Source organism: Molothrus ater, chromosome 7 (assembly GCF_012460135.2).
Source record: "Molothrus ater isolate BHLD 08-10-18 breed brown headed cowbird chromosome 7, BPBGC_Mater_1.1, whole genome shotgun sequence".
NCBI lineage: Eukaryota > Metazoa > Chordata > Aves > Passeriformes > Icteridae > Molothrus > Molothrus ater.
In genome coordinates, this window is record NC_050484.2 from 16,493,074 (window position 1) to 16,503,384 (window position 10,311).

General features: G+C 55.6%; 1 protein-coding gene across 1 annotated transcript; it reads left to right on the top strand.

Annotated features, from left to right (window-relative positions):
• The first annotated feature begins 6,062 nt into the window (after positions 1–6,062).
• Positions 6,063–9,103, top strand: EVX2 (even-skipped homeobox 2). Its single transcript, XM_036387128.1, has 3 exons — positions 6,063–6,486; positions 7,628–7,887; positions 8,450–9,103. The coding sequence occupies exons 1-3, from the start codon at positions 6,063–6,065 to the stop codon at positions 9,101–9,103; spliced, it is 1,338 nt and encodes a 445-aa protein (XP_036243021.1).
• The last annotated feature ends 1,208 nt before the right edge of the window (positions 9,104–10,311 follow it).

Sequence of the window (10,311 nt, forward strand, 5' to 3'; positions counted from 1 at the left end):
GCGCCCCGAGGAGTCGCGTCGCATTTTCCATTGACACATTGCATGGGAATCTGCAGAATACATGAGCTAGAAAGCAGCGCTGCAGGCGTGCTTGTGCTTCCCCAGAAGAAAAAGTTGTGGGTTTTGTTGTTTTGGTTTTTTTAAAAAAATTTACAATCCTGAAACAACCTCATTTAGACAAGTGCATTCACCATGATTTAATACAGCTAGGATTCCACTCAAACTTTTAGCACAGGCTTTTGGCATCAGCCTAGTATCCATCTCTTACAGAACCCCCCCGATTTTTTATCTCCTCCCTCGCCCGAATTTGCCGATGGTAATTGTGTCGATACGAAACTGCTTCTTATGTTAGTGTTCGGTATAAGAAAAAAAATTTTCTTCCAGGACAAACAGAGAACACAAAGAAAACCACTCGATTGATATGTCTCCCAAACCTTATCCCGTTTCCACTGGGTTCCATTGTTACCTTTTAATTTGTATGAACTTTTAATAGCTAAACAGAACAGAAGAACTTTCATTTTCCCCCATGCCTTTAAAAAATAGCCAGTTATGATAACGAATAGATTGAACAGCAACACGTAGAGAATTGTTAAACTATTTCCCCCTTCAGATCTATCCCACAGCCTCTCACTTCTTTAGTTACTTCAGCCTTAAATGATCCGTTTCGAGACGGAGAAAGTTTTCTCGGGGCTCCCCGCGTGGTCTCGGTGCAGCGGCCACGGGCGGCTGAGCACTGCGGGCGTTGAACTTGAGCTCTGGGGTCACGGGCCGGTGCTGGCCGCTCTCTGCCTGCCCTCTCCGCTCTGAAGCAGCGCGGGGACCTCGGGACCCTGACCTTGGACCAGCTCGGCAGCCTGCCGCGGCTGCAGCCTAAACTGAACCACCGGCCGAGCCCCTTTGTGACCGGACATGGGCTTTATCGTTTGAGTGAAGCCCCGTCTGTGTGCAGAGGCAGCCTCAGAAGGCACCGTGAAACTGTGAAACTGTGAAACTCAGAGCCATGCAACTGCGAAACTCGCCTAGCGTCCCGTGGCTTTCTGCCCGGGCAGCGCCGGAGGGACGGTGTGCAGGGCCCGCGGGACTCGGGGACACGCTGTGCCAGTGTCCTTCACTTGCCAGTGACATTTCACAGACAATATAGACTGAACACGCCCGGAGACTGACCCTATGCTGATATGGCGGCCTGAGGTAGAGGGGACAGTCGGGGCTGGGCAGGAGCGTGCTGCGTGCTCAGACACCGGGACAGCCGCTGGAGCTGCCCTGCCAGGCGGCCTCCGGCTGGTGGGAGGGGCGGGCAGGGCCCGTGGGCAGGGCTGGGCCAAAGGGTGGCAGCACCTGCGGGCAGGACCGGCGTGCAGGGAGGGCAGGGCCAGCGGTCAGATCAGGTAAGGCCGGCGGGCATGACGGGCAGAAGGAGGAGCCGGGCTGGTCGGACAGGACGGGCAGGGCTGGCGGGCAGAGCTGGCAGGGCAGGGCAGAGCTGGCAGAGCAGGAGGGGCAGGGCAGGAGGGGCAGGGCAGGGCAGAGCTGGCAGGGCAGAGTTGGCAGGGCAGAGCTGGCAGAGCTGGCAGAGCTGGCAGGGCAGGGCAGGGCAGAGCTGGCAGAGCAGGAGGGGCAGGGTAGGAGGGCCAGGGCAGAGCTGGGAGAGCTGGCAGGGCAGGGCTGGCAGGGCAGGGCTGGCAGGGCAGGGCAGAGCTGGCAGGGCAGGGCAGAGCGGGCAGGGCAGGGCGGGCAGGGCAGAGCGGGCAGGGCAGGGCAGGGCAGGGCTGGCAGGGCAGGGCGGGCAGGGCAGGGCAAAGCTGGCAGAGCTGGCAGGGCAGGGCTGGCAGGGCAGGGCTGGCAGGGCAGGGCAAAGCTGGCAGGGCAGAGCTGGCAGAGCTGGCAGGGCAGGGAGGGCAGGGCAGGGCTGGCAGGGCAGGGCTGGCAGGGCAGGGCAGAGCTGGCAGGGCAGGGCAGAGCTGGCAGGGCAGGGCGGGCAGGGCAGGGCAGGGCAGAGCGGGCAGAGCTGGCAGGGCAGAGCTGGCAGGGCAGGGCAGAGCTGGCAGGGCAGGGCAGAGCTGGCAGGGCAGGGCGGGCAGGGCAGGGCAGGGCAGAGCGGGCAGAGCTGGCAGGGCAGAGCTGTCAGAGCTGGCAGGGCAGGGCGGGCAGGGCAGGGCAGGGCAGGGCAGGGCAGGGCAGGGCAGGGCAGGGCAGGGCAGGGCAGAGCTGGCAGAGCTGGCAGGGCAGGGCGGGCAGAGCAGGGCAGGGCAGGGCAGGGCAGAGCTGGCAGGGCTGGCAGGGCAGGGCAGGGCAGGGCAGGGCTGGCAGGGCTGGCAGGGCAGGGCAGAGCGGGCAGGGCAGGGCAGGGCAGGGCAGGGCAGGGCAGGCTGGCAGGGCAGGGCGGGCAGGGCAGAGCTGGCCGGGCTGGCAGCGCGGGCAGTGCCGCCGAGGCGCCGCCAGGTGTCGCCGCCGTGCCTGCCGCCGGTGCCGCCGCGGGCCGAGCGCGGCCCCCCGCGCCGCGGGTCCCTCGGGGCGGCCCCGCCGGGACCGGCTCCCCGCGCCCCCGCACTTCCCACGGCCACCGCGCCCCCACGACCACCGCACCGCCGCCTTCTCCCAGCCCGCGGGCCGCGTCCCTGCGCTACTGCGGATGTGTCCTGCGCGCTGCCCTGGGGCCTTGCTGGCAGCCTGCCCCGCTGCGGGATGGGAAGCATTTATTCCCGCTCGTCTTCCCAAGAACGCTCCGACTGGTGAAAAGTTGCCCTAGATGTTTGTCTCATTTAATGCAAACTTCGGTTCAATTAAACTACGTGACCCCTTTTCCCCGGGTAAGATTTAATAAATGAGTACTGAAATATTCTTTGATGCCTCCAGCAATAACTTTCAAGGTAAAAATCTGGCCAAAGGCCTAAGCAGCTATTTAAACTTACAAGAACAACTGAGTAAACAGAGTCTAACAAAAGCTCACATATTTCGGCAGTTTCTCGGCGGTCTCTGTAACTTCCTCCCTCTTTGCCCACTAATGTCGCTTCAATGTCCGTGGTTTTTCAGGCTTAGCTATTGATTTTGAACAACTACAAACATTCTGAAAGATTTTGTAGGCAGTGCTATTCTTTTTGGAAAAAAAAAAACCCCCAACCAAACAAAAACCCCAAAGGAACACCACAAAAGAAAAGCAACAATCAAAAAAACCCAACAACATAAAAACCCCAACAACAACAACAAAAAAACAAACGGTAAACAAAACAACAGTCCCAAAACATAAGCTCCCCTGACGCACACAAGCAACAAGCAAAGAGATAAATATCAGTGCAGTAAATACCTCTACTTTTCTGGGATTTGAAACAACAGACAACTAGTTTATTAAGGGGTCGACGGTCTGGGGTGAACTCATTAACTGCTTTGCAGGGAACAGTTTTGTAACCTCACCTCTACCTAGTGGAAGATTATTAACGTCTTGTATAACATTTTATAACCCTTGCATATGAATCTAGCTGTATTTTAAGATACTCTGTACATAACCTAAGGAATCAGTATTATTTAAAAGGTGCAAAATATAACCCTAGTAAAGATCATTCATAGCCGCACTTGAGTGCAACTTATTTTTCTCACATTGGGGCTTTTCACATAGTCTTTTTCATCCGCTCCAAATAACATAAAACCCGTTCTCTCCTTTTTAGTGGCGCAGTAACATTTTTTGAGTCTAAAGCTGTGCCGGTTCTGGTGGTGTGCACATACGATTGCCTCCGAGATGTGGTATCTCGGCTGCGGTTTTCGGGAGAGCAGGGGGAAAGATGCTTGCCGCGTTACAGCATGTAAGAAAACAGACGAGGGCGCCAAACGACAGCAATAAACCCGGCCGCAGGTTTCCGCTCCGCCTCCGCCCCGCCGGGACCGGCGGCCGCGCCGCCGCCTGCAGCGGAGCCGGGCCCGGCGGGGAAGCGAGGGCTGCGGGAGCCCCGGGCGGGCGGGGCGCTGCCGCTGCCGCCGCCGCGGCGGGGGCACCCCGGGGACCCGCTCCGTCCCTCCGGGAGCGCCCCGCGGAGCCGCAGCTCCGGCCCGGCCGAGACCCCGCGGGGCGGCACCACTCTCTCCCCTCCGCATCGGCCCGCTCCTCCGCCGCGCCCGCGGGCGAGGAAAAGTTGACATTGACTCTTGTCTGGTTTGGGGGCTGTAAAACGCAGGACACCACGCTGCAGTCTAAATTCACATTTCAAAGGGCTGACATAAAACTCTCATTAATAGAAGGCTGGATTTTGTAAACAACGCCTAGAATTTTTAAAAATTTTTGGTGGAATGTTTAGGGGGACTTTAACAGGCTATTGAAAAAAAAAATCTGACAAGTATCCCATTTTCGAACTATGAACCATGCGCAAGAGCACAAGAACTTAGGAGATGCGTGTGACCAATATTAGCAGGAACAGCTCTCATTAAAAAAAAAAAAAAAAGAAAAAAGAAAAAAAAAAAAATCAGACCCGCGTTTAATCACAGGAAACATTCGGGTGTTTCTCCGGGAGATGAAAGTCGTATTCCCAGGGTCTAAACACTAGATGATGTAGGTGAAAAAAAATCACGGCGAGATAAAAGGTTGGGCAGCTATCGAAGCGCACTCCAGAGATGCTAACGACAAAGGATTTATCTTCGTTTAAATGGTTGCCATCAGCGTCATTATTACTAGCAAAGTTACCACTGAAGGGAGACTTTCCGACTGTCACGTCTGCCGAGCGCGGCAGCCCGTGTCTCCAGCAGCGCGGCCACGCTTCGCCCCGCGGCAGCGGCAAAGAGCGGAGGGATGAGCTAACTGAGCCACAGGTAACTTTGGAGAGAGGGTGTTAAGGTGATGTTTCTGATAGGTCGGAGCCTGTAGGCAATAACCCCCCATCCATCATTTAATTCTAGGATTATTTTTTAATTTTCAAATGCTTGGGTTTTATTGGTGGTGGGGAGGAAAGAAGCAAAGGGCTGGAGTGAAACCTGCCGGGAGAATGAAATGGATGCCCACGGAGTGTTTTAAATCACGAATGTATTTAATGTTCTCCAGTTATTTCCTTCCCCTATCATACCGTAAAACAGTCAGTATTTTCCCAGAGGGAAGAAAAATCCCGGGCTAGCTTTGTCCATAAGCAGGATTATAGAAAGTAAAAATGAGATCATATTTAAGGACGCAAAGAAGACAAAGATAATAGAGTTGTAATATACTACATTGTAACAAATATTTTAATCTCCAGGTAGCTGCTGTAGGTACACTTGAATCCGGGCAGCAGACTTGTAAAGTCTGGGCGTAAGGTTCGCGCGTGTGAGGGGGTGCGTGGGGGTGTCAGTGTAAATTCCTAAATAAAAGTACTAAAGTGGTCTAGAAATGGAAGGGAAAAGTAAAGAGATATTAGCGGCAGGAGCTTCTCGATCCTCTAGTCCTATTGAGCACTTCCATGCCTTGTGATCTAAAATTCGCCTCAGAAATAATAATAAAGAAAAGTATTATCTAATATTTAGCATGTAGTTCTGTCCGAGGACAAATGAGAAAGAAGCTGCATCATTAGGACCTAAAAGGCAACAAAACAAAAATCAGAGCATAATGATGCACCTAAATGAAGGGGGAAATGTTGCACAGCTCATTTTATTAATCAGACTGTCAATTCCACCCCAGAGGCCAAACCCCAGAGCAATTCAAGCAGGATCTGATCAAGCTAAGGACAGGAGCTTTACTCCTCACTTCTTGTCTTTCTTTCTTTCCACCTGGATATATTTGTCTGCTCTGAAGCCGCCTTCATTATCCACTGACAGGAGCTTGTATTTATTTGCTTATAAACCTGTTACAATAAATGATTATTCGAACAGCGTCATTCGTACCTTAATGACGAGCACCACTTTTTGATGAATGACATTTCGGGCTAGAAAGGATGTATGGGTCATTTTGACCAGTCATTCCCTCGCTTTGGCATCCCACAATTTTTACACCTCCCTCAAAAACAGATAATAATATTTAGAGACACTTGCCGGGCTGAATGTGAATTAGCCCCTGCTGCAGCTCATCATTAGTACAGGACCAGCCCTGCAACTTTGACATTTTTTATAAAGCTGAGATGATGGAAAGAATAAGAAAAGAGATGATCCTGATGGAGAGAGGGCTGCACAGCCCTACAGCTGGCAAAAGGCTCTCGAATTTGTCAGACTCAGCTGGAAATGCGGTGTTGGAGGCCCTTGAAAATTCTCCGCACAGTGGTCGCCTCAGCCCGAGACTGACTGCCGCCTCCCTGCACAGCGCTATAGGGGACATCTCCGCCAAAGGCAAATTTGAAATAGACACTTTATTCAATCTCCAGCACCCGAGCAGTGAAAGCACTGTCTCCTCCGAAATCCCACCGTCGGAAAGCAGGAAGAAAATCAGCCTTTATTCCGAAGTTGCTCAAGAGGCAGATATGAACAGTGATGTGGAGGTGGGCTGCTCCGCGCTCCGCTCCCCGGCCAGCCTGACTTCCTCCCAGCTGAAGGAAAACAGTAACAAAGGTAACTCTTCCTTTATCATCTTCATCTAAGCCCCGCGCTTTGCCAACCGGCTTTAAAAACCAGAGGAAACCCACTGCCACCGCCAAAGTTGCCGGCCTCTGCATCGGCGCTCTCTCTTCTGCGAAGACAGAGCTCCAGGCTGTAAAATATTATTACAATTACTGCTCTACCCCAATAGCCGAGATACACCGTCCCGGCAGCTCCTGTGCCGGTGCCTTCGCGTGTGTGTGTGCATGCCCAAATCCATTGATATGTAGATATATATCCAGAATATAGGTGGGCACAAATATCCACCCACCTATATTTAGGCAAAGCTTTCTCCGTGTATTTCCCCGCGCTCTTGGAGCTCTCGGCGTCTCTTGAGCTGTATATGAGTGTATATACATAGATTAAATTAGAGAGAGAGAGAGAGGGGGGAATGCGAGGAAACTGCCCGCATTTGACTGTGCGTGTCCTTCTCTGTGTATATGCAACGTGCTGTCTGTGTCCACCTCGGGCTAATTTGGCTTTGTTCACTTTTCCTCTGCTTGTAAGAGGCGTTTTGAAGCAGCCTTGTCTCCTTCCCCGTTCTTAGCGGGGCACGGTGATGGACGGTGGTTGTTACTATCGCAGGAGGTGGAGGTTATTACTGGGGAGGTGTAGGGAGATGAACGGTGGATTTCCTAGGCGCCACAGTGCATGCCTTTTTCGTCAAATGTGCCAGAGAAAGGAAGGCATGCTCGACGTAACCCTAGAGAAAAAAAAAGGGGGGGGTTTTATGGCTACTTTTATTTTGTGTCTCAAACGAAACTAAAGAACGGCAGTCGAAGGGGAACAGGCTAGCGCCGAGCCCGGGCCCCGAGCCACGGCCCGCGCCCTCGCCCGCTCTCCCCTGAGCTCGGCTGCCCTGCAGTCTCCAAGCCCGCCCCATCTGAAAATAAAGCAGTTACGAAGGATTAAAAAACCCCAACCCAACCAACCAAACAAAAAATAACCAACAAACAACATCCAAATCCAAATTTATCGATTCTGTTAGCAGCGGGGATTTGTAAGAATGACAGCTGGCCTTGAGCACGGGCGTAGCGGGCCCGGTCCGGCCTGGTCGGGAGGACTGGGGGGCCAGCGAGTCTGCCGCTCTCACCACCGTGCCCTCGCCCCGCAGGCTACGCGGAGAGCAGCCCGACGCCCAGCGCCGCCGCCGCCCCCGCCGCCCCCGCCGCCGCCGGTATCGGCAGCCTGCACAGCGGCGGCGCGCTGGGCGGCTCGGCGGCGGGGGCCGACCAGGTGCGCCGCTACCGCACCGCCTTCACCCGGGAGCAGATCGCCCGCCTGGAGAAGGAGTTTTACCGCGAGAACTACGTGTCGCGGCCGCGGCGCTGCGAGCTGGCCGCCGCCCTCAACCTCCCCGAAACCACCATCAAGGTACGCCGCGTTCCGCGCCCCACAGAGCCGCGGCTGCCCCGAGCATCCCGGGCCGCGGCCGGCTGGGATCTCCGGTTGGAGGACTCTCGGGGCCCATAGCTATGAGCACCACTCGTGCTCGTTTGCTTTTCTGCATCCGACACTTTTCATTTGCTTTTTAAAAAGTTATTGTCATTACTGTTGTTTTTATTTTCCCCGTCAGTTTTTATCGCGTTAGCCTATTTCCTAAAGTGAAGAGGGGAGAGAATAAACGTAGGGGGAATGAATGAGGGTCAGTACCGTGAAGACAGAGTCCTGAGTGGGGAGGACGGGACGATTGGAAGGGAAACATTATTTCGGATCGAAGGGGTCCCTCTCGAGAGGGAGGGCCGTACCCACCGCTCCCCTCGGGCAAGGTCACGGGAGATTGCTCCGGGAGAGAGAGGGGTCGCCTGGAAGCCTTGGCAATGTGTTTTGGCGGGTGCCCGCCGGTGTCCGCGGGAACGGGTGCGGCGGGGCGCGGAGTGGAGCGGGGCGCGGAGTGGAGCGGAGCTGAGGCCGCGCTGTGCTTGTATCCCCGCAGGTGTGGTTCCAGAACCGGCGGATGAAGGACAAGCGGCAGCGCCTGGCCATGTCCTGGCCCCACCCGGCCGACCCCAGCTTCTACACCTACATGATGACCCACGCGGCGGCCACGGGCAGTCTGCCCTACCCTTTCCACTCCCACGTCCCGCTCCACTACTACCCGCACGTCGGGGTCACGGCCGCCGCCGCCGCCGCCGCCGCCTCGGGGGCCGCCGCCGCGCCCTTCGCCACCTCCATCCGCCCGCTGGACACTTTCCGCGCCCTCTCGCACCCCTACTCCCGCCCGGAGCTGCTCTGCAGTTTCCGACACCCCGGCCTCTACCAGACCCCGGCCGCCGCCGGCCTCAACAGCAGCGCGGCCGCCTCGGCAGCGGCGGCGGCGGCGGCGGCGGCAGCGGCGGCGGCGGGCTCGGGGCCCCCGGGGGGCTCGGCGCCCTGCTCCTGCCTCAGCTGCCACAGCAGCCAGACGGCGGCGGCGGCGGCGGCGGCGGCCTCGGCGCTGGGCTCGCGGGGCGGCGCGGCCGCCGAGTTCCCGTGCACGGCGGCGGGGCAGCGCTCCGAGAGCGGCTTCCTGCCCTACTCGGCCGCCGTGCTCAGCAAGGCCGCGGTGGCCTCGCCGGACCAGCGGGAGGAGGCGCCGCTCACCAGATAACTACCCCGGCCGAGCCCGGGGCGTTTTGTAGAGGGAGTCGCGGGGGGATGGGGGGGGGTCGGGGCGGGGGGCGCCCCCGCGTTCGGCCAAAAAGTTCTGTCTATTTTTTTATTGCTGACCGCCCCGCCGCTGAGGGGCGCGGGACCGGCGGGGAGGGCCCTCCCCGCCGGTCCCGCGCCCCCGCGGAGGCGGCCCCGCGGTGCTCGCTGCCGGGCGCTGCCGGGCTTCGCGGGGTGCAGGCAACCGGGCCCGCGGGGGCAGGGAGGGGCAGCCGGCGCAAGGGAATGTGTTCTGGCCTTATTTTAATTTTTTAATTATTATTATTATTATTACTATTATTATTATTATTTCGGTTTGAGTTGGAGTGAATGAGAAATGTCTCGAGTATTTCCGTACGACAAGCGGTAGCTAATGAGGCAGCCGCGTCCGGGCCAGTAACGGGAGGGGAAGTGTGACACTGTCGGGATGGGGAGAGGCATTTTTTAAGATCACGCTTTCTAACTACCATAATCCACGCTATCTGGGAAATACTTGAATCTCTCTAGGTGTAGGCTGTAGTCCTGAAGCATTTACCTTCCAGACACTTTTCTAAATTTAATTATTTTTCTCGACGTCTTTTTCTTCTCTCGGTAAAACGGCTCTCGGATTTATTTCTCACGCATCTCTATCGCGCCTTTGCCTCTGAAAAGCCACCACTGGGTAACTGAGACCTGCTATACCAAACCATTGCTACTGGAGGGACTTCCTTGAACTTGAAGAGAGGCACATCAAAAACCACCAGTGTTACTGCCATGTCAATTTTGATGCTAATAATGTGCAGATTATGACGAAAATTGCCAATCATGTTCTCTGATGGACCTCCTTTGAATGTGGAATTGGAAAAAAGTTCCCCGCACAGAGACCTGCTGTCAAGTACTAACAACCCGCTAAGGGAAGTCATTAGAAGAGACAGATAAGAGACTTGGTACATAAAACATTGTTCTTGGTGCATAGAATGTATGTTATTTAATGTTATCTCTCTTACCTGAAGTGATTTCGCACAAGAAAGCCACTTTCTTATCATCTCAATTGCCAATTTTCATTTTGGTAACTTGGACACCCCGGGTAGACTTTTCTCTGTTAAGTTGATATTCCACCAATGTGAAGAGCCTCATTAAATCAAACCCAGATATTTCCATAATGCTCCCTACAGAGCCACTTCACTCTTC

Bases quoted from the DNA above. Each gene is read 5' to 3' on its own strand.
- EVX2 (XM_036387128.1), top strand. From the start codon at position 6,063: ATGATGGAAAGAATAAGAAAAGAGATGATCCTGATGGAGAGAGGGCTG. The intron at 6,487-7,627 runs GTAACTCTTCCT...CTCGCCCCGCAG, and splicing joins GAAGGAAAACAGTAACAAAG to GCTACGCGGAGAGCAGCCCG. The intron at 7,888-8,449 runs GTACGCCGCGTT...GTATCCCCGCAG, and splicing joins TCCCCGAAACCACCATCAAG to GTGTGGTTCCAGAACCGGCG.